The following is a 22,426-nucleotide window of genomic DNA, read 5'->3' on the forward strand; positions in this document are numbered from 1 at the left end:
GTCTGGAATGCACAGAATTATTTCATTATATAAAACTAAATCTAATTTAATCTAATAATGTACTCTCTAATATTCTCCTATCTAATGAAAGTCCCCACCGGTTGAGCTGAACTCGATGCGAGCGGTGAGAAAACGAGCAGCTAATGAAGACAGTTGCTTCTGGCCGACTGCAGACCTCGTAGGAGTGCAATCACACAGTTGTGAAAGGGCTGGGCTGTTCCCATGCCATTTCATTCACACAGTGAAAGGAACACTTATAGGTAGAATATAAAGGAAGTCCAATTACATCTCCATGACAACCACAGGGCCAAGACGTAAGATCAATGCAAGGTAGTCATTTAATATAGAGAGTTCCCACTCAAGTCTGTGGATTTCACTGATGCTTTTGTATTTACCTGTGTGACCCTATAAGAGTGAAGTAATAAGTATCTATTCCGACATGAATTAATGAAAAGCTCGAGATGAAGACAGATTTTTACAAAAGGGATTTCTCAGGGGGGGAAGTAAATACTTTATCCCGAGACTAGAATCTTTAATAGTTGCAGCTGTTTCCTCAGTTTATTATGTGTTGTTTGATCTAGATTTCGCCAAACAGATCCTGCAGGAATCCTCTCTGTTTTAGTCTTAAAATCATATTAATAATTCAAAGAGGATACCCCCCCCCCCCCCCCAAGGCAAATGAGTGAGCTGGAAAACCAACAGACACAAACCCCACAAGCCCTGCTGACATGACACCAGCGGCGGTGGTCAAGGGGACTTCACCATTCATGCAGAGAAATATTTCCCTCTGGCTTTCTACAAGGCATCCTGCCTCTCTCGCTGCTGCAGCGCTAGATAATGCTTGTCTGTCTGTCTCCATTCATGGCATATTAATACTGTTTCTATGTCTTGAGAGGGGAGGGTGGGGGGGCAACAGGAATACTGTGAATGCTTCTCTTCACGGGAGACTGAAGTAGGCCTAGCCCTGGGCCGCTAGGACTCTCGCTCTGAAACAGACCACAGATTATATGTCCCCGGTGCCACATACAACAGCCACAATCCTCTGGACTTCCCTTTCTGAGGGATACTACTCCCTGCTGGTGCGGTTTGTGTTCCTGTTGGCTTCATTCACGGGCTGGTGAGTTGATGAAAAGACGAGGAGAAGCCGGGGATTACTGTTCTGGCTAATCATACGGGCGAGAGTGACCGCCGTGTCTGTTATTAAGCCCGTAATGATGATTTGGTTCCATCGGGGCCGGACGGATCAAATAAAACTCACTTGTTTCACTGAGTGGAAGTGGTGAGTCGGTGAAGCTCTGCTCTGTGTCTGCTCCTCCATTGTGGGGTTTCTCACAGAGCATGCCAGGGGCCTCTCAAGCTTTCCCACATTGGACACAGAGAGGATGTGGAGGCGAAAAGCATGGCCTCCCCACAGAAGCCACTGTGACCTTGAAGCGTGGTGTGGGGCCAAACGGCCGGCGCAAAGGGCCACAACGAAACCTGATTCACCATCACTTCTGCTATTTGAAACCCATTTCTACATCCAGCATGCAGCTGAAGGCTGGGCATTGAACCTTAATACTTTTTGATGCTAACCAGAACGTGTCTGTAACACCAAGTACCAAACACATTCAAGCCCTGAAAGTTGGCATCAAAAGCCGCCTGATCAGATTCCTACTCCTGTTTACTTATTCTTGAATCCAACGCCTGATTACATTTTCATTCTGACAGTTTAGACTTGTAGAGCTGCTAATGTTAGTAGGGCTGTGTATCATGATATTGCGATATATTGCGATTTTGTTAAATCCAATTTCTGGAAAACTGTCATAGCATTAAGAAAATACCACCATATGCATAAAATCTGAGTAAACAAAGTTTACTTTTTATGCAATCAGGACAGCGGTATCTGTATTTTCATTTATCACAGTGAAATCCAACATCACAGCACTACTTTGAGAAGACACATACACTGAGAGAATGCATAGCTTTGCAAATGAAATAAGGTATTGACTGAGTTAATCTTTGCATGTAAACTATTAAGTAAAAATCAATACAGTGTTTTTGAGAATCAATACGGTATCACAAAACATAATATCGCAAAACTCAATATTTTCTTACACCTCTGGTATTTAGTCCACATTTAACATTTAAGAAGTTTGCTTACTGATTTATTTTTGGAAAAGCAAAATGCAAATTATAAAATAGTCCTTAAGTAATAATAATAGCAATACTACCCTGTAAAAATACTCTGTTACAAGAAAAAGTCCTGTTTTGAAAATGTTACTTCAGTAAAAGTACAGAGATATGAGCAAAATGTACTTAAAGTATAACAAGTAAAACTAATCAAATACCGACGTGTGTATTTCCTACTATATATTACAATACTGAATGATTATTACTGATTTATTCAGATGTGAGTAGCAGTTATAGTCGGCTGAGGTGCATCTAATTCATATCTGTTTTATATGTCAAGTATTTAATTACCACAGGAGTATACAAAAATAGGCTTTACCATGCGGTTATTTCAAATAGACCATTTATTTATTTATGGAATTACCAGAAAACATGCTATATTGTGATATACATTGTTATCGAGATATGAAATGACCCATATAGTGATAGAAGATTTTGGCCATATTACCTAGTCCTGATATAAAGTCCTTATTTGTAAAATAACTATCTAATACCTGACAAATAATGTAGTGGAGTTAAAATTACAACATTAAATGTAGTAGAATAGAAGCATAAAGTGGCATCAAATGGAAATATGCATGTAAAATAGTACCTCAAATTTGCACAAAAGAGCCATCAGATTTTTGAGCGGGGACCTTTGGGTGCTGGCAACATAGAAGTTCATTTGCATGTACTACCCACACTGTAATGATACATTATGAAACTGGTTGAGTACAGAGCTTGAGTGAATGTACTTTGATTCATTCCACCATTTGATTCCCTGCCACACTTTCTATCTTTGCTTTGGTCATTTAGGTTCTGTAACAATAGGAACCCAAAGTCAAGGTTTTCATATCTGAAGTGACCATCCTGCTGCACTCGTTCCCTCCTCTTCCTCTGAACGATAACAAGCCAATCCGAGATGAAGAGACAAATCTCGACTCGACTTCACGTGACAGTGAAGCTTCTCCAAAATCCCTTTTCCTCCACGCCCATCTGTAGGTGGTGCATTCAAAGACTACTCAGGCTCGCTACCATGTTCTTTTGGACATTTTTTTTCACAGCAGGGCAAGAAAGGTCTTGCCGGCTCGAAGGCCGATGCCAAGGGCAGATCTAAATATTTATAACTGCGGCTCTCAACTGGTTTTGAATCCGACCTGAATGTGACCTCGGCTACGAAGGCATTGTTTAAAAAAGTACATCAAAGTTTTTCTCTGGATGAAAAAACTGACTAACAGACAATAACACGATGTGATTGAATGTGTCGTTTTGCTCATAATCTCTGCATTTCCTTAACAAAATGAGAAAATAAGGATTTTAAGCTCACAAAACAGTGAATGGAGGACACATTAACATGAGACACATGAGACGTACTGTATAGCAATCAAAGAATTTATGTAGCTCTAACTAAGGTATAGAGGCACAGCTTGGTGTAATCCTTTATGTGCAACTTTATGAGTTATTAATCTACTGTTACGGCCAAACTCACCTCCCCTTCATCCAATATTTAGTGCCATTGTCCCACCTTATGGTGACAGCAAAGCAGTGCCCGACTCAAATAAACTCTAAAGGCCCTGACACACTAAGCCGACGGTCGGCTGTCGGACAGTTTGGGGCCGTCGGTGAGCGTCTGTCGGCCTAGTTTTCGCACAGTCAGCTCTAGTCTGCCCGTGTCAGAGGTTTTTCGGCCGATTCAGCATGTTGAATCGACGGTGGAGCTCATCAGTGAGAGAAATCACTCTGATTGGCTGTTCAGCTTTAATGAATCAGTGCACAAGAAAAGAAACAGAAGTGAGGAAAGCAAGCAAACGAGTAGAGTCAATAGGAAAACACAGAAGGCTCTTCTCATTTTTCATCTCATCTGATCATTCCAATACTCAGATATTTTCACAGCGACATGGCCATCTGGAATGAAGCTAAGTGGTGACTGAGAGTGGTGTGAAAATGGTCAGCAAACGGCGCTATATTTCAAGTACGTATCATAACCAAATAATATAGAAGCAAAGAGACAAAACTCCGGTGTTTTTTTGGACCGAAAACGCGGGGGACGTTTAACTGGTGTCCGGTAGTCACTTTCAGTCCAAAATGGTGGAAGAGAAGGTAGCTTTGCTGGTGGGCGCTGACGTTGTAATAACAACGGCTTGTATATCCGCCATCCTCGATCTTCCTGTTTCCCTTCTTGAATGACGAATACAGACTACCGCAACCTGCTGGTGTGGAGAGTTATTTCCTCTCACGCAGGCGCAGAACGTACATTCTAACTGGCCGTCGGCTGTAGTTTTAGCGGTGTGTTCAAGTGCAACTTGTCGGCCAAGACAAAGGTGACGCAACAATCGTCCTTTATCGCCGCTAGTTCTTTGATGTCAGCTTGGTGTGTCTGGGCCTTAGTGGAGGAATAAGCCAGATTTTAACCGGCCTGGATCACACGTGAGCTTTAAAAGATCACAAGAAACTTCTCACACATCTAAAATACTTTCTTAAACACAAAATCCCAACCTCGACTTTGAAGTCCACTTAAAAGACACCATTATGAATATCCAACACAGCCGCGGTGAACCAGAAACATCAATCATCCCACATCAGGAGGACGCAAGACTAAGATTTACTCAATAATTTGAAGGGATTGCGTAATTACTACTCCCGCTACAGAGGGCGAGGAGCAAAGCTGGATGACTCTGGATGAAGTCAAACAAGATATTTAATTTATGAATGGTTAGTCATCAGGCAGGTTCATTTCCTGCATTGTGAAGTAAATGTCACTGAGGTAGAATGACATGTGAAATGGAGCTAAAAAACCAGGCTCCATAATGCTTCATAATCCTCTAAATGAAGTCGTGTTTATCCTGTTAGAGGCAGAATTACAGTTCTCCTCCACAGTAAAACACGTAGGCAAACAGGTGGAAACAAAAATATACCTCCCGTCCCACCCAAAGAGCCAACTCATAATATTGTGTCAGCACCCTGAAATTGTGAAATTTCACACAACACGCAGGTCATTTCAAAAGATCCCACCCATCGAAAACGTTCCAACGAGGCGATTTCAAGCTATACTTTATTCTTATTTTTAGAAACTAGGCCAATCATGAAGAAGAAGAAGTGTGGTGTGAGGATCACTCAAGCTCCTCTGCTAAAAACCCTTTCAGGATCCCAAGACAGAAATAACTACTTCTTCTTCTTAAAATAGGCTGGAGTGGAGAAAGATATGGACAGAGTGAGCAACATGATTAAAAAGCTCTGCCTTTTTTTTTTTCTCTTACACAATCCGACTTTCCTGAGATCGTTCGACAGGCTTTTGGGAAACGTGTCCAGACCTGACGAACAGAGGTCAAGATAGACATGCTAGGTAGACTGAAAGAGAGAGAGAGGGAGAGAGGAGTCACACAAGGAGGTGCAGCTCGAGTTTTGCACTCGGATGGTCCTAACATGACACGTTGACCTCTGTCGAGTGTAGTGGAAAGGCACAGAGACCGGTGGATAATATGTGCTGCAGCTCAGTGAATCGGTCCAGACATGATGAGTCAAGCTCCAGACAGACACAGCAAAGGCTTTGTCAGATATGTCAAGCCCGGCTCTGCTATGTCTCCTCGGCCGGGATGTTGCTTCTCTTTGCTCTGACTTTTAAACTCTTTTTCCTGCTGCAATCTTCTTGTAGTTGATGTTTGGCTCAAGTGAAGCAGCAACTGTTGTAATCATTCTATTATTTATCTAATCATCACTAGGGGTGCAAGAAAATATTGATAGACTGGTAACACTTCATTTTACAGGTCTGCAAATTTCATGGTAATTAGGTGATAATTAGCAGGTAAACTATTTGAAATTTCTTTGGAATTACTGCCAAATAACCCCAATATTTACCTCAATTTGTCAAAAAATACATTATTCAATAATTATATGCTAAAATAGCATATAATCGTTAAATATGGCCCTTAGGCTTGAGAAGCAGCTGTGCGCTGCTCAGTCACTTCTGATCAGGCACAAATCTCACCATACTGACATCATATGAAACTACAAAAACCTAAGGAATCCATTGGTACCAACCATGTCATACTAGCTTGTGTGTAAGGAGGTTAAATAACGCTCCAAACTTCTGCTAAAATTTGGCGAGGAAAAACTAGCATGGCTATTTTCAAAGGGGTTCCTTGACCTCTGACCTCAAGATATGTGAATGAAAATGGGTTCTATGTGTACAGACGAGTCTCCCCTTTACAGACATGCCCACTTTATGATAATCACATGCAGTTTGGGGCAAGTCATAGTCAAGTCAGCACACTGACACACTGACAGCTGTTGTTGCCTGTTGGGCTGCAGTTTGCCATGTTATGATTTGAGCATATTTTTCATGCTAAATGCAGTACCTGTGAGGGTTTCTGGACAATATTTGTCATTGATTTGTGTTCAACTGATTGATTGATATTGTGATATGACATTAGATCGTACTATGGGATAATTGTTGTCTTTTCCTGGTTTTAAAGGCTGCATTACAGTAAAGTGATGTAAGTTGACTGTTCTAGCTGTTCTATTATTTGCCTTTAACCACTTAGTCATTATATCCACTAGGGCTGTCCCGAATACCATTTTTTGGGGCATCGAAGCTTCAGTGAGAAATAATCAAATGTATTCGGCGCAGCAGGCTGACATGTTCTTCTGTCTGTCGTTTTCCATCTTCCCCGTTTCAGTGCCCGGGACAGCACCGTTGCCACACTACTGTTCACACACCTCTACACACAACAAACAGCGATATCTGTCTGAGGATAACTAATAATAAATAATGTTGAATATGAATATTGTTGTGGAATTATTCCTTGTTTCATGGGCTAATTTGGGATTTATACATTATTATTACATACTTATATATAAAATAAATAATAAATAAATAAAAAACGAAGGATTCGAATACTGATTTGGAGGTTGATTACCATGGCAATGGTTAGGGATGTACCTATACCGATACCAGTATTGGGTATCGGGTCCGATACTGTGCTCATGTATTCGTACTCGTACTCGCAAAACGGCACCGATACCACCGTTGGGCCGGGATCCCACCTCAGCCGGCGCGCGCTGGCCCTCACTTTCATTGCGCCACAGGGTTTTGCTTGCACCCTCTGACTCGCGCGTCTATAGAGTCCTTGATCCATGTTTCAAGACGGGTCGGTGGGTTGCCGACATCGCCGGGGGAGCGCTGTAAAGCTGCGGCTGCGAGCCACCTTCGCCCCGAGCCTTTCCAAGCCGGTTGCGGCGCACCGCCTCGTATGCGGGACTCCCCAGCCTGCCGTGTGTCGCTCACAACCTCCAGCTGGCTGTTAACGAGGGTCTTTTGGCACAGAGTACTTGTATCAGTACACGGTATTGTTGAGTACCCAAATGTAAGTACTTGTACTCGGTCTGAAAAAAAGTGGTATTGGTGCTAGCAATGGTCGAAGCTTTCGGGTCAGCCCAAATATCCTGATGATTATTTATCAAAACTCTCACTGTGTAAATATTTTGTAGAAGCACCAACCCTGCATTATCGTCGCAATATCGGTATTTAGGTATTTGGTCAAAAATATCGTGATATCTGATTTGCTCCGTATATCGCCCCAGCCCTAATCGCAATATATTGAATCGTAACGGATGAATCACGATACATATCGTATCACCAGATTCTTGCAAATACAACAGCCCTATTCGCCACCCATTTCCCCCATGACAAGCCATTAAAGGGAATAACCCATGTTTTAATAATGAGCTGAGAAAATCATAACTTGCAAGTGAAAGTTAAGTAATGCATTAAAAAAAAACAAAAAAAAAAACACCCACAAGATAGAAATGGTATGCTCGGTTACACCCAACTTTCAGAAAGAGGAGAAAATTAATCATTAGAGGAAGAAAAAAAAAAAAAAACTTTGGGGAGAGGTTGCAGAGAGGAGTCAGAGTGAAGAAGAAGAAGAAGAAACACAAAGCTGTGATTTGACAGAGCATACATGTTAACGTTAGGGCGACCTAATTCCCCCCCACCCTACTCTTCCACCCTCCTCCTCCTCCTCCTCTCTAAACGTGTAATAACAAAGCGATGATCAATAAAGTGGACTTTCCAGTGAGGCAGCACAGACCTGGACCCCCCTCTTTGTTCCAGTCGGACTTCTTCTAACATGTTGTCATCTTTAAGCCCCCTTTTTTTTCTTCAGAGCCCCCTTCCCTTAAAAGAAAAAAAGAAAAGCTCCCTCCCTGCCTCCGAGCTATACTTGTGAAAACAACTATGAAACATTAAGAAGCAGCAGAATGTTGAGCTGCAACAATGTATCCAGTGATGTATCCGGTGGCGGTGGTGGGGGGACACAAAGTGCTTGTTTTGTGGGGTCGTTATCAGCGACAGTTTAAACAACATGCTGCTGCTTTACAGCGACATTGTAACAAGTGTGATTCTGGTCTGCTCTGCTTTGCGCAACAAAAACAAGAAAAACTCACCACAACTCCTGTAAGCGCCCAGAGGAGGAAACCCGAGGCGAGCTGGTGGAGGTGGAGGTGGTGGTGGTGGAGGTGGAGAGGGGAGAAAAAGAAGAAAAAAAAAAAAACCCAAGTAGGAATGTATCCTCTCTCCTTCTTCTTCCACGTTTTCCAGCCCCGGCCCCTCTGTACTCCACACCCCAGGAACAGAGAGTGTGAGCGGGGTGTGGGTGGGGGGGATCCTGGGTTGATAGCAGCAGCAGAGCACGATCTGGGACACACTCACACACAGCCAACACTTCGCAGTTTATCCCTTAAATCCAGGCAAAAAGATCCGAGATTCGAGGTTAACTTACAGTCCAGTCGGAGGTGTACTTTCTTGGGCCTATCCTGGGTGTTATATCCCCCACGGTTTATCCGCTGTATCCGGGCGCGTCGGCCGACTATTCTAGTCCGCCATGTTGTGTGTCTGTCTGCATAGGAAGAATGGGAAGCGAACAGCAAAAAATTCCCAGGCCAGGCCCCGTCCCTCTCTTCTACAGCTCTGTGTTTCCACACATAGCCTGCAGCGACACCTGCTGGCACAGCTGGACGTTACACCGTCCAGACACACAGGCACTGCAGAGTGCTGGATCAGGCTGGGGAGGGGGCTCCAAGGGGTCCATGAATGAAGGCCCCCCTGACTCAAAGGGTTTTTCCATATAAACTCAGAAAGAAAAGTTTGGAAACTTGTGTTTGGTGGATTATTTCTCTGTTGTTACAATGCTAATGGTCATTGTATTTTACATGATTGGAAAGCCTGTTTATTTACCTTCACAATGATGTCCAACTTGTAAGGATCATGCATTTGTGGGATGAGCAGCACAGCTGATTATGTGTTTGTTTTTCTCGTAAAGTTATGACTTTATTCTCGTAATATTACGACTTTTTTTCTCGTAAAGTTATGACTTTATTCTTGTAATATTACAACTCTTTTTCTCGTAAAGTTATGACTTTATTCTCGTAATATTATGACTTTTATTTTGCAAAGTTATGACTTTATTCTCGTAATATTATGACTTTTTTTCTCGTAAAGTTTTGACTTTATTCTCGTAATATTACAACTTTTTTTCTTGTAAAGTTATGACTTTATACTCGTAATATTACGACTTTTTTTCTCGTAAAGTTATGACTTTATTCTCGTTATATTACAACTTTATTTTTCGTAAAGTTATGACTTTATTCTCGTAATATTACGACTTTTTTTCTCGTAGAGTTATGACTATTCTCGTAATATTACGACTTTATTCTCGTAATATTACAACTTTTTTTCTTGTAAAGTTATGACTTTATTCTCGTAATATTCCGACTTTTTTTCCCGTAAAGTTATGACTTTATTCTCGTTATATTACAACTTTTTCTTTTCTTAAAGTTATGACTTTATTCTCGTTATATTACAACTTTTTTTCCCTGTAAAGTTATGACTTTATCCTCGTAATATTCCGACTTTTTTTCTCGTAAAAGTATGACTTTATTCTCGTAATATTACGACTTTATTCTCGTAATATTATGACTTTTTTCTCGTAAAGTTATGACTTTTTTCTCGTAATATTATGACTTTATTCTGTAATACTCCGATTTTTTCCCTCAATGTGGCCCTAATACTCCGTAGTACATTTGCACTTTGGCCCTCACTGCATTAGACTTTATTTTTTATATTTTTTTATGCCAGTTAAATGGATAAATAACAGAAAATAACTAAGAGACACAAAACTAAACCAAAACAACAACAAAAAACATAAAACGGGGGGTATTGGGATACGGGAGGCGTACCTGTTTATCTCAAATCTTGGACTAGTTGTGTTATTACAAAAGTATTAGAATCAAAATATACAGTAAAAGTAATCATTATTCAGAATAATATATATTATTGGAGTATAATTATTGTGTTCATCTCTTTAATGTTGCAGCTGGTGAAGGTGGAGGTACTTTATATACTCAATAATTATATACTGCTTAATAATACATCATAATGTATTAGTTGGTTTAAAATGTGTGTTAAGAATCGGAATCTGCAAAGTAACTAATGGTAACTAGCAATTAATACTGTCAAATTGTGTGTGTAGTAAAAGTAACATTTTTGCCTCTGAGATGTAGTGGAGTAGAAGTATAAAGTTACATCAAATGGAAATACTCAAGCACCTCAAAATTGTACTTAAGTACAGTACTTAAGTAAATGTACTTAATTACATTCTACCATTGATATTTAATATATACATCAACCTGCTCAGGAACTGCAGGTGAAAATGAGCTTTTTGGCTGAATCTGACACATTTACATTTGTATTGATGTTAATTAGGCTAATGTGTTCTCTTTGATAAATAAATGAACAAAGTATAGTATAAAGGCACCGATGTGACATTAAATGTTCTGAATGTGCCGCATTCATAAATAAAGTGACTGTGAGAGTTTATTGTAAACACACCGTCCATCGACCTGAACTCAAGAAGAAAGCTTGAATCATAAGAAAAAAGAAATGATTAAGAATAACAGGTCGATGACTGAAACCACCGAAACTGACAAAATGTAGAAGATTATCAGAAAAGTCTAAATATAACCGAGTACATCAATAAATAATATTGTTAGTTAAATAGTTAAAATGTGTAAAAAAAACCCGATTTTTTTGTGGGTGAAGTATTCCTTTAAGTAAGATGATGATTTTAACTATTCAAGAAATTGTCTGGGTTAAATTTTTATTATTTTGTCTATTATAGTAACTGGAAAAACTGGGTTTGGACTGTTGGTTGGACAAAGCAATTTGAACTGGGTTTTGGAAAATTGTGATTACATTTTTTAAAGTTTTCTGAGCCAAATATGAATTGATTAATATACCATAATGAACATAATCACTAGTTGCAGCTCTATAGACTACAAGCGTTGTGCATTAGAGTGAAAGACCAGTGCAAACATTGTGGATTTGTTCAGTTTCTTCTTCTCCACATTTTTCTTGTTCATGGTTCTGTGGATCTGGATACCAGCACGATACAAAGCAGGCATTTTTATAGATTCTGTGGTCCACCTGACGTACATATGTTTGGACACAAAAGCCTTGGATTTGCGTGCTGACTGAGCCACCATCAGCCATGATAAACCTTTTATATAACATACATCAGTCTTCTATTATCATTCACGCAAAAGGAATTCTGCACACAAAATGTTATATCTCATTTATTATTCATATCTCACCATAAATGAAGAAGCAATGAAAGCTAAAACTTGAAGTTAATAAATACTATGAAAGAATACATACACCATGTTTCCTCTGCTGGTTAACATAAAACCATTAAGTAGAAATGACAGGATCTTGCCAGAGAACAGAATATGAATACCATGTGTACCAGCATGGAAACAACAGCTGATTATAAGACTTTGCATGTCCAACTCACATTTTCTTTTACTTTAGATGTTACAGTTAAATGTGTTCAATGTGCTCAACTGAAAACCAGAGTTTGTGGATATTATAGCTGCTAATTGAAAAAACTGATCCTGGAATATACTGTATGTGTACAATCAATCAGTAAAGAGATCAGTTTAACAGGATGTAAATAAAAAAAAGCGTGTGCGTGCGTCTCAGCAGCTGACAGATTTGCAAATACGGCGCTTTAGACTGCCAGGTTAGCAATGACAGCCTGGGTGAACTCGTCGCTCGAGGCGTAGCCCCCCAGGTCTCCGGTGCGCACCTGTTGCAAACATAAGGACAGTGTGTTACTATATGCACAGCTGCAGCAACACATGTCCACACACACTATACCATGGCCTGCATGTTAGAGAGCCTTTAAAGAACTGCACTCACACAATACAAAAACTCAGCGAGATGTGCACATTTAGAAAGCAGCAGTGTCATTTCCCTAAGCCCTTTATTTTATCACATTTATATTTGGCTGGGAATACAAATAAACCAGTCATATAAGGATCACCTATAAACCAGATAGTGATCAGTTAACAATATGAGAGAACACACTACCATCGTCCAACATGCGTCTAGTAATCTTATTAATTAGTATTCAACCACAGTAACATCATTCAGTCCAACAGTGACTATTAAGCAGTGTTGGGAAGGTTACTTTTAAATTGTAACAGGTTACAGATTCCTAGTTACCCTGTTAAAAATGTAATAAGTACTGTAACTATTTGAATTACTTCATCAAAGTAATGTAACTTATTACATTTGATTACTTTTTAACAAAAAACTGAGCAATGAAGCTGAAAAGTCCTAAAACCATAAACTTGTAGCAGTGTAAACCTCACAACAGTACTCAACACTGGTTACTGTCAAACTTTTATTAAAGTTCATCAATATAACTTGAATTATGATAGGATAAGAGCAACAGAATGAATGTTATATTCTACATGAAAGCTTTTACCGAAAATAATATGTTTGGATTAGGGCTGTCAAAGTATGCAACGTGATAATAACGTGTTAACACAAATTAGTTTTAACGCCACTAATTTCTTTAACGCATTAAAGCAAATTGCGATTTTTAGGTTGTAGCTCAGTTTTAAAGCTAAACTAGAAAACCTAAAGAGCCCATTGGTACCAACCATGTCATAATAGCTTGTTGAGAAGGAGTTTAAATGACGCTTCAAACTTACGCTACATTTTGGCGAGGAAAAACTGGCATGACCTCTGACCTCAAGATATGTGAATGAAAATGGGTTCTATGGGTACCCACGAGTCTCCCCTCTACTGACATGCCCACTTAATGATAATCACATGCAGTTTGGGGCAAGTCATAGTCAAGTCAGCACACTGACACTGGTTTCTGGACGATATTTGTCATTGTTTTGTGTTGTTAATTGATTTCCAATAATAAATATATACATACATTTCATAAAGCAGCATATTTGCCGCCTACCATGTTGATAAGAGTACAATTCTGAACAGATACATATTTGTGATTAAATTTGATTGTACCAAAAGGTCAAAACAAGAGAGCAGTGACTGATCTATTAATTTATCAGTTTATTCATTTGTCATTTATCATTTGTCAGTGTTTTAAATTCTTACAGCATCGGTGGCATGAAAAGTTCTGTGTGATCGAGCAGCACCATCTTATACAAAACTGGTTCAAATGAGACCTTGGACATGATGTTTAAATATAAAAGTTATGACTTTAACCAGTTCATTTGTTGTACTTGTCGCAAGACTGAAAACTAAACAGATAACCTGCAGTGTACAAATTCATAATTAGTGTAAATGTTGTGCACTGCTCCATTCACAATGAACTGGCTTTATGGGCACTGTGACCATCTCATAAGGAGATTTTCTGTGGATTTATTATAAAAGTTGGTGGTGAAGTGTGAGGCAAAAGCAGATAGGTCGATATAAACTGTTGATGAAGGCAGTCTGGCAGCTTTCTAACAATGTGTGATGGCAGAGAGGTAGTCTGTATGGCCAGCATGGCTGAAGCAACAAGCACAAGGACATGAAAATGGGCGTTAAAAAAAAAAGGTCTCCCAGAATGAGTGAAAAGATTATCTAATCAGCCAGTAACAGATGTGCAGTGACTATAAGGAAATATGTATAGATGATATAGATGTATGATGTAAATCCATGAGTTCAACACAGTTGATTCCACTGGATCTATCAAGCAAACCCAGTATAAATCACAAACATTATGATGTGAACTGTGTGGCACAACAGTCATTAGGCAATGAGAGGGGAGAGGGGGGAGTTCTTAACATCCAGTTTGTGTTAAGAACAATGTCCAGATTTAAGGGAATGTCAGTGAGGAGTGTGACGACGAAACATCTTTAGTAAACAGGTCGGTGACGCAGGTTTTCCACGATAGCATCCACAAAGTCGCCAGTGGTGCAGTAACCGCCGAGGTCTCGTGTCCGCACCTGGGACGTGCACATAGATACACACAAACACACACACACAACACACAGGATAACGGGGGTACAAGGAGAGGAGGGAATTAAAGGAAAGGGAAGAGGGAGAGGAAGGGCACTTCAAACGACGTGCTGCTTTCAAATGTCCTTAAAAATGATAATTTCTCACATTCACACAGCTGCCTCAAATACAAAAGCTATCCCAACTGAAAGAACAGCGTTTATTAGCCACCTCTTGTACACAAGCAATTTTTAGAGCTGAATCGACCATGCATTTTATCGGAGGGACTAACCGACCTAGTGCTGGCGTTTGTGTCAGTGTATGTTAGTGTCAACACGGCGTAGGGGCAAAAGGCAGTTATTTTAAAAAGAAAAAAAAAAAGATTGGTTGTCCTGGTAACAAAAGCATATACCTGGCACATTTATGAGGTTGAAAATGAGCGAGGAAGAGAAATGCAAGAGAGGAGCTGAAGTAAGATGCATTAAGCATGTATACAGTTTCAAAAAGTCAGTAATCAAAGGCTCTCTAACAGCAGGGGTTCTCAAAGTTATTACTCAAAGGTCCGCATCTGATCTTTATTCAGAGGTCAGAGGTCTGGAACGGTTGGCGATAACAAAATATAACGTATTCTATTCATAACGTGTAAAGAAGGGTATCGTTAGGAGATACAAGCCATACTACTCTTGTCGATACTCATTATCGATTCTTTTTCAGAATTAAATAATTACTATTTCATATATAATTAAATAGCAATTATAAGAGCTTATCAATCCAACAGTCTTTAATAATTTAGCACTGGTGCCCGTTTAATACCGGGTTTCGGTACCCATTCTTAATTCCGGGTCCAGATTGACAGGCCGTTCGGTCCGACCTTGGTCCGACCTTTGAGAAGCCCCGTACTACAGTATAGTCCGCAGGTGGTTAAATGTAGACATATCTGGGTCAAGAACTGCTAATATTACACTTAAGGTGGTGCCATACTGGTATCTGACTAATTTATGTGAAAAAGATCTCTCAATCTGTATTGTATTTTTCATTTTCTTAAGCGCCTGCAGCATTCCGACAATATGAGAATACAGTTACTGACCCGCAAAACTGATGAGCAGCCTGTTCATTTAGAAAGCTGACACGAGGAGAGTATACACGTACTTCACATTCCTGAAGCAGAACCATCTCTGTTATTTTGCTCTGCTTGTATTAACAGAAAGCATTCCCTCTGAGTGTTAATAGTGTTAGTGTTGTCATGGTAGGCGTCTCCACATTCACAGCCTGAATGCACTAGTGGGCATCCAGTAACTAACAAGTAACACACACACTTACCTTGCCCTGTTTGATGACCCTTTTGACAGCGTCTGACACCATGTTGGCGTGATACTCCAGGCTGCAACACAATATAGTGATAATTAAAGAGGTGGCCTGAACATACTTGTCCACATGTCAACAATTCAGACATACTTAAGTCACATACGGCTGTTTTCTAAGGGCGCTTTCACAAGCCATAGTCTGTTTGGTTAGTTAGTGAAACTGTTTGTTTTCTATTTAGTCTGGTTCGGTTTCACAGTGCACAAATCAAAGCGGACCAAAACAACAAATAATTTGCTGAGGGGCGTGAAGGAAGGAGCAAATTTATCTTTTTCATCTTGAGAGCTGCCACTTCTGAGCAGGGGACCGCGGTCTTCGATGCTGTCGGAGTGTTTTCACTTCGACTCGGCACTGATCTACTGTGTGCACGAATCCCTTCTCCTCCAGTTTATCTTGACTGATTTTATAAAGTCACTGTTTACTTTATTGAGCATAATCTGAATGTTTTCTATGGCCCAGATGTCAAACAGACATCGGACTTCTGCAGATCCAGGTCAGTCCTCTCCCACTCATGTTAACCTGTCCTTTACCGGTGTCCATCTCAACAAATGCCCGCACAGGCAGCCTGTGTTTTGGTTCGCTTGGAAACAATCCGAAAGACCACCTCTCGCAACCGGTTGTTTTGGTCGGCACCAGAGTAAAGTTTACTGCGTTCACAGCTGCCCAAACAAACCGATGATTTGATTAAAACAGATTAAATGTTGGCTTGTGAAAGCGCCCTAAGGCTTGAGGGTTGGGCGCGCCAGGACAGAGGACATACGGTGTGAAATGTGGTGTACTTCTTACAACAAGACCTAAGAGGTTGACTCACTTGAGGTGCCTGAGCATGTTAGCAGCACTGAGCAGCATGGCTGTGGGGTTGGCGATGTTCCTTCCTACAGCTTGTGCAAATGGGTGGCGTGCACCCTGAAAGGGAAAAGAGACAGGGGGTCAAGAATGACGCTGTTGTAGTCCTAAAAAAACAAAGGAATCAGAATAAAACCAGAGAATGACTGAAACTAAACAGGAACTCACAGTCTCAAACACAGCGTACTCCGCGCTGTAGCTTTCACCGGGAACAACTCCTGCTCCTCCGACCAGCCCTGCTGCCAGGTTATCAATAATGTTACCATACAGGTTGGGCATCACCAGCACGTCAAACTGGTACGGGTTCTGGACCAGCTGCAGCAAAGTAACACAAACAAGTTTAAACGAGAAATGGAAAAGTGATGCTTAAACCTGATCAGCGAATGATTTATTTATTAAATCAGGGGAATGAATTGTGACGCTGTATATATATATACCTGCATGCAACAGTTATCAATGATTATGTTCTCATATTTGATTCTGGGGTACAGTTGTGCCACCTCCGCACAGCTCTGCAGAAACAGGCCATCGCCTAATTTCCTGTAATGAGACAAGTGTTGTGTTAACTATAATGCAAATCATGACCTAAATTAGCAATATTTTAAGAACTAATAGAAGAATATGATTTAAAAAAAAACAAAAAAACAAAGTGGTAGCTTTGCTGTGTCCTTACATGATGTTGGCCTTGTGAACGGCGGTGACCTTGCTCCGTCCCTTCTTGGTGGCGTAGTCGAAGGCGAACTTGGCGATGCGCCGTGACTTTACTCTGGTGATGATCTTCAAACATTCGATCACACCCGGCACACTCTACAGAGCAAGGAGAGGGTACAGACAATTTAATAGAGACATTCTTATTTAAGCTTTGACTAATCAACAGTGCAAGAGAATGAAAACACATTAAGCTTTGTTTATGCTCGCGCAAGGCACCGTGGCGCCGACCTCTACAGATGGTGCGCGCACAGCGAGCACGCACAAAGGCATCTATGCTCGACGCGTTGTTCTTTGCAGTATTCCTACGAAACGCCAGAGGGCATACAAACAAAAGATTCTGTGAAGAAGCAAGAAGTCAACGATTGTGACCAGCAAAACTCACTGAGGAGGACTTGTAATTAACTGTAAACTCATATCTCATATTCATGGACATACTTTATCACCTTTATACGATCCCTGTAAAGAAAGGAGTCAAGTATTAAATGTCTTATAATGAAACAAAGGTTGAAAGGTTTAATATCCCGTAAACAATATGATTTGGCTGGCAAAATAGAGATCTCCTGCTTTTAAAGCTTTTTTAAAATGAATTTACCGTCTTCCTATTTCTTTATTTTACTTCTTAATTTAAGTTATTTTTCCAAAAATTCAGAGGTGCACGACCAAGTGCTGTGACAGCCTGCGGAGCCTTCTCGCTTACCGCACAATACGTGATGTTGTCATTTTTGGCTCATGCACACTCGCACTGGGAGCACTATGGCGAGCAGAAACCCATGCCCGTCTGATGGACCAGATTCAAGCTTTCTACACCGTAACGGCTCGTATTTCACACTGCCAACAAACTTTCATAATAAACTGAGTCTACAGGACAGATAAAGAGTCATTATATGAGTAGCAATGGACGTTATGAGCGAGAAGTAGTTCAAAAGAAAACCTGAATTAAAGACACACAAACACATTGTACTGTTCCAGCACCTCTGGCAGAGTGATTCATCTTTGTTTTGATACTCGGTTTAATGCTGGCCAAATCTTTGTGTGCTCGAGGGAAATCTGCCTCTTCAAAGAACAGAACCTTTTCATGTGGGTTTCAAACCACAGTTCAGTCAGTGTTGTTTACCTCGTGCTCCAGGGAGCTGTACTCCCCCTCGGTCTGCTCGCGGATGATGACCAGGTCCAGGTTGTTGTGGCGAGTGCTGTAGCCCGGCAGGCTGTTCACATGAACCACATTAGCAAACAGGTCCAGTTTACGCCTGGGGAACGGAGAGTAGGAGGGAGGTAGAGGTTTAAGAAAAATAAAAAAAACAACAGAAAGAAAGAAACACAAAATACACACGTAAAAATGCTCAACTTGTTTTGTGTTTTTACCTCAGTCTCATCTCATATGAAGCCAGCTCCCCTTTGAACTCCATGGGTGTGTGAATCTTTCCTGGATAACCAAGCAGGTCATAAACACACACGTTAGGTCCTTTTAAATATTTTGTTGCTATGAAATGGGAGTGAACTATGAGAGGAGAGCAAATAATCAGTAAAGCTACCTTTCATGGCCACTTTGTTGGTCTTCATAGAGGTTAACACTTGCTCCAGCTTCTCCTCACTGGCCATGTTCTGCACCTCGCTCAGGTGAAACTCCTCAAATTCTACTGGGACATCTCCTGCCTGGAGACAAGGCAAAAAGAAGTCAACTTTAAGCCATTTGAATACAACAATTAGAAATATATATCATCAACATATAGAGTGGGGAAAAATGACATATCAAAATTAAAACAATAGAAGATGGTGAGGTGAAAATCCCTTTAGTGTGGTTGGTTGGTTTATAAAGCAGTGAATGGTTTAGGGTCAAAATACATGTCTGATCTTCTGCTACATTATGAATGATGGTCTGCTTTCCGTCCCCCGAGTCAAAACTAAACATGGAGAAGCAGCATTCAGTTTTTGCTCCATATATCTGGAACTGAAAACTGCAGGTCAGCTGCAACTCTCACTCCTTTTAAATCAAAGCTGAAGACTTTTCTGTTTGCTGCTGCTTTTCATTTCTTACACTGCACTGTAATTTTTATTATTGTATTTTATTCCTGTCTTATTCTACTTAGCTTGCTTTTATTTTCTATTTCTTGGATTTTAATGATAATTTTAATAACGTTTTTAATTGAATTTAAATGTACTTTTATAATGTGTTTTTTTTGCACTTTGTCTCGATGCTTTTGATGTTCTATGTAAAGCCCTTTGAATTGCCTTGTTGCTCAAATGTGCTATTTAAATAAACTTGAATTGCATGTTGTGAGAAAAATAAATCCTATTCTTTGGTTTATTTTCTTCTACACATAACTATAGTGGACCATATTTTTTTTTGAAAAGACAAAGGGCAGTGATGATTCCATTGTTGTCTTTGTAAAATGTACCCTGAACACGTCCTTGACAGCAGTCATCAGCTCAGGTCCCACTCCGTCTCCTGGAACCATCGTGACCTTGAAGGTAGCATCGGCTTGGGCCGGCGGGGCTTCTGGGCCACAGAGAGCAGCAGACACACTCAACGGTCGAGAGGCCACTTGCCACCGCGGGCCGCTCAGGCCCTGAGGATGGAGAAGAAGATACAGTTACAACAAGGACAACATGGTGTACCTGTAGTAGCTATCCCTTTAATATCTCTGAGTATAATGGTGATTAACAACTTTTTTTGACTTGTGACTCCTTAAAATAAAGCAGCGTTTACTTGACTCCTCATCAGTTTGCATATGAGAAGTAAGCAATTCCCAGGATTTCCCCGTCTTTCTATTCAATTTTTTGAGGAAAAAACATTTTTGAGTAGAGCTGAAAATGATTAGTTGATTCATTCAATCAACAGAAAATTAAATTGTCAACTATTTTGATATCGTTTGAGTTATTGATTTTCCAGAAAATTATCTACAATATGTATCGATATTACAATATAAAATTTAGGACTGCCCCCTCTAATTGGTTGTTTTGGTCTTAGTCGACTAAGATTTCTTTAGTCAATTAGTAATTTTTTAATGCTTTTTTTCATACTAAATGACTTCATCTCTGGTAAACACACAATTTAGTGGGACTTTTGTGTGATTCTTTGTGGAGAAACCCAGAACTGTCGATTAAATCAACTAGTCAATTATTCGACTAAGAAGAATTTGGTCTAAGGACAGCCCTAATAAAATTACATATACTACATACATATATTACATAAATTGCATATACTGTGATAACTTGATAGAGGATTATATCCATATTGCCCACTGCTAGTGACAATGGTGCACGATTGATTAGATAATATTAAGGAGGGCAGAGATGGGTGTGACTTTTTTTTATCTCTGAAGACGTGCTTCAAGAAGATCCTGAATAATCATCAGCCACTGACCTGTGGGCAAAATAGGAGCAACATGTAATAACTAAAATTCACTTCAGCTGTCATCTGTCAAAATGACAACTCACTACTATGCCATAATAACACAGCAGCTTTAAAAGTGATAATCTAGGCAACTTCACATCTTTTGACTCCCACTGGTATTGAGATGACTGACAACTCAGACTGACTATCAGCATTTTCAAAACCAATTTAAAACGTCTGTTAAAAGCTGCTCAGCTCTGTACTCACTAATCTTTATTCCATGGTCTTCATGACTCGCTTTTACTTGACAAGCATACTTTGTGATGTGCTATTGTGTGTAGCTGTGTATTGTGCATTGTATATGTTCTTTCTTGTATGACTGTAGTATGTTTCTTTGTTTTGACCTGCCAGGGGACTACAGATGTGAATTAGTTTAAAGCTATAACCTGGTACGGTGCATCAAATGGTGACATATCTGTTTTAAACTGTACATGGTCCCTTTTAAATAAAATAATAAAAAATAAATAACTAAAACAAAGTTATCAAATCACAAGCATAATATATATATAATCTGAAGTGAAGAGGCTTATATGGTCTACTCTTTTAAAGACAGTTATGCACAATACAATAAGTGATGTGCTGTTATAAGTGTGTAATAGTAACTGATGCTTCACCAAGGACAAGTAGGTTACCATGTCAACCATGTCAGGGTTAACTGAGCTAGTTAGCTACTTTAGCTCACTATCTCACATTCTAGATAGTTAATATAAAACTAGCTGGCTAGTGACTTGTTTGACGAGTATCTACTGATGATGGAGATTTATCTTCTCGTTGAGCAGCTGATAAAACCAGATGGAGCCACAACAACACTATAACCAGAGATATATGTGACTATAACTGTCACCTCTTATCTGAAGATGACAGGAGCTAACTGAGTATCAATGAAGGAGGCTCCTGTTTAGCATCAATACACCAATGACACAAACCTACTTTAGTTTAACAAATTACAACTTCAACTACTGAAACTCGTTTCCTAGCGACGTGTGTGTAAAATAAGCTGTTAAACATCATCTGTGCTCTCACCTTGACCAATGTTACCAAGCTTCCTCTCAAGGCGGCCGCCATCGTTACAGCATGAAGCGACTGAGGTTCTTCTTCGGTGGTGGTGCGGCGGTGGTAGAGTGATAACTACTAGTGGACAACAGTGGACCCTAGTGGACAGAAGAGGTAATAGAGTGCTACAGGAATAAAATACTTGACAAATTAAAAGTACAGAGTATTTTCTCATTTAATTAAGAAGTTCAGACAGCTTTGAGTGAGTATTTTTTCATTTTAAGAACTTGATTGCACATTGAACATAGCGGTTTTAAAGGTCCCATATCGTGCTCATTTTCAGGTTCATACTTGTAATTTGTGTTTCTATTAGAACATGTTTACATGCTGTAATGATAAAAAAACAACTTTATTTTCCTCATACTGTCAGCCTGAATATGCCTGTATTTATCCTTTGTCTGAAAAGCTCTGTTTTAGCGCATTTTGACGGAATTGCAACACAATTGCGTTGCTAGGCAACAGCTTGGGCCCATGTGTACTTCCTGTCAGCTGATGACATTCACATACACTGCAACAGGAAATAAACTGGGACACATTTAGAATGTTAACGTTTAAAATTGTGTCAAGGGTCTAAATATTGTATATTCGTGACATCACGAATGAGCAGAAAT

At 39.9% G+C, this 22,426-nt stretch overlaps 2 protein-coding genes and 1 long non-coding RNA gene across 6 annotated transcripts in view; 1 reads left to right on the forward strand and 2 right to left on the reverse strand.

The window, feature by feature from the left end:
* ptpra (protein tyrosine phosphatase receptor type A) overlaps positions 1-9,074 on the reverse strand; it is a 34,680-nt gene extending 25,606 nt beyond the window's left edge. For 2 of the 3 annotated variants that reach the window (XM_037769934.1, XM_037769918.1), the window contains exon 1: positions 8,596-9,073. The gene's annotated coding sequence lies outside the window, so the exon portion shown is untranslated. Of the gene's footprint in view, positions 1-8,595 lie in introns of all 3 variants that reach the window. The other variant, XM_037769926.1, reaches the window with a different exon arrangement.
* On the forward strand, positions 6,789-7,006 carry LOC119488378. Its single transcript, XR_005206945.1, has 2 exons — positions 6,789-6,826; positions 6,902-7,006. It is a non-coding gene; the product is annotated as an uncharacterized LOC119488378 (long non-coding RNA).
* Positions 9,075-11,765: 2,691 nt separating the features above from the next.
* On the reverse strand, positions 11,766-21,932 carry idh3b (isocitrate dehydrogenase (NAD(+)) 3 non-catalytic subunit beta). Of its 2 annotated transcripts, none has more exons than XM_037769952.1 (11): positions 21,786-21,932; positions 19,765-19,935; positions 18,901-19,021; positions 18,731-18,791; positions 18,483-18,615; positions 17,331-17,464; positions 17,095-17,197; positions 16,826-16,972; positions 16,623-16,717; positions 15,770-15,830; positions 11,766-12,293 (listed from the first exon to the last, which is right to left on the reverse strand). In XM_037769952.1, the coding sequence occupies exons 1-11, from the start codon at positions 21,825-21,827 to the stop codon at positions 12,216-12,218; spliced, it is 1,146 nt and encodes a 381-aa protein (XP_037625880.1). In that variant the 5' UTR covers positions 21,828-21,932; the 3' UTR covers positions 11,766-12,215. The 2 variants fall into 2 exon arrangements, with proteins under 2 accessions (XP_037625880.1, XP_037625871.1); XM_037769943.1 differs by lacking the exon at positions 11,766-12,293 and adding an exon at positions 13,562-14,457.
* Between the last annotated feature and the right edge of the window lie 494 nt (positions 21,933-22,426).

The sequence above is a fragment of the Sebastes umbrosus genome, chromosome 1 (genome assembly GCF_015220745.1).
Source record: "Sebastes umbrosus isolate fSebUmb1 chromosome 1, fSebUmb1.pri, whole genome shotgun sequence".
Lineage (NCBI taxonomy): Eukaryota > Metazoa > Chordata > Actinopteri > Perciformes > Sebastidae > Sebastes > Sebastes umbrosus.

Excerpts from the sequence above, each read along its gene's own strand:
- idh3b (XM_037769943.1), bottom strand. The coding sequence starts at position 21,827 with ATGGCGGCCGCCTTGAGAGGAAGCTTGGTAACATTGGTCAAG. Across the intron at positions 18,616-18,730 it reads TCATATGAGATGAGACTGAG|GCGTAAACTGGACCTGTTTG; the intron begins GTAAAAACACAA and ends TCCGTTCCCCAG. Across the intron at positions 16,718-16,825 it reads AGTACGCTGTGTTTGAGACT|GGTGCACGCCACCCATTTGC; the intron begins GTGAGTTCCTGT and ends TTTCCCTTTCAG.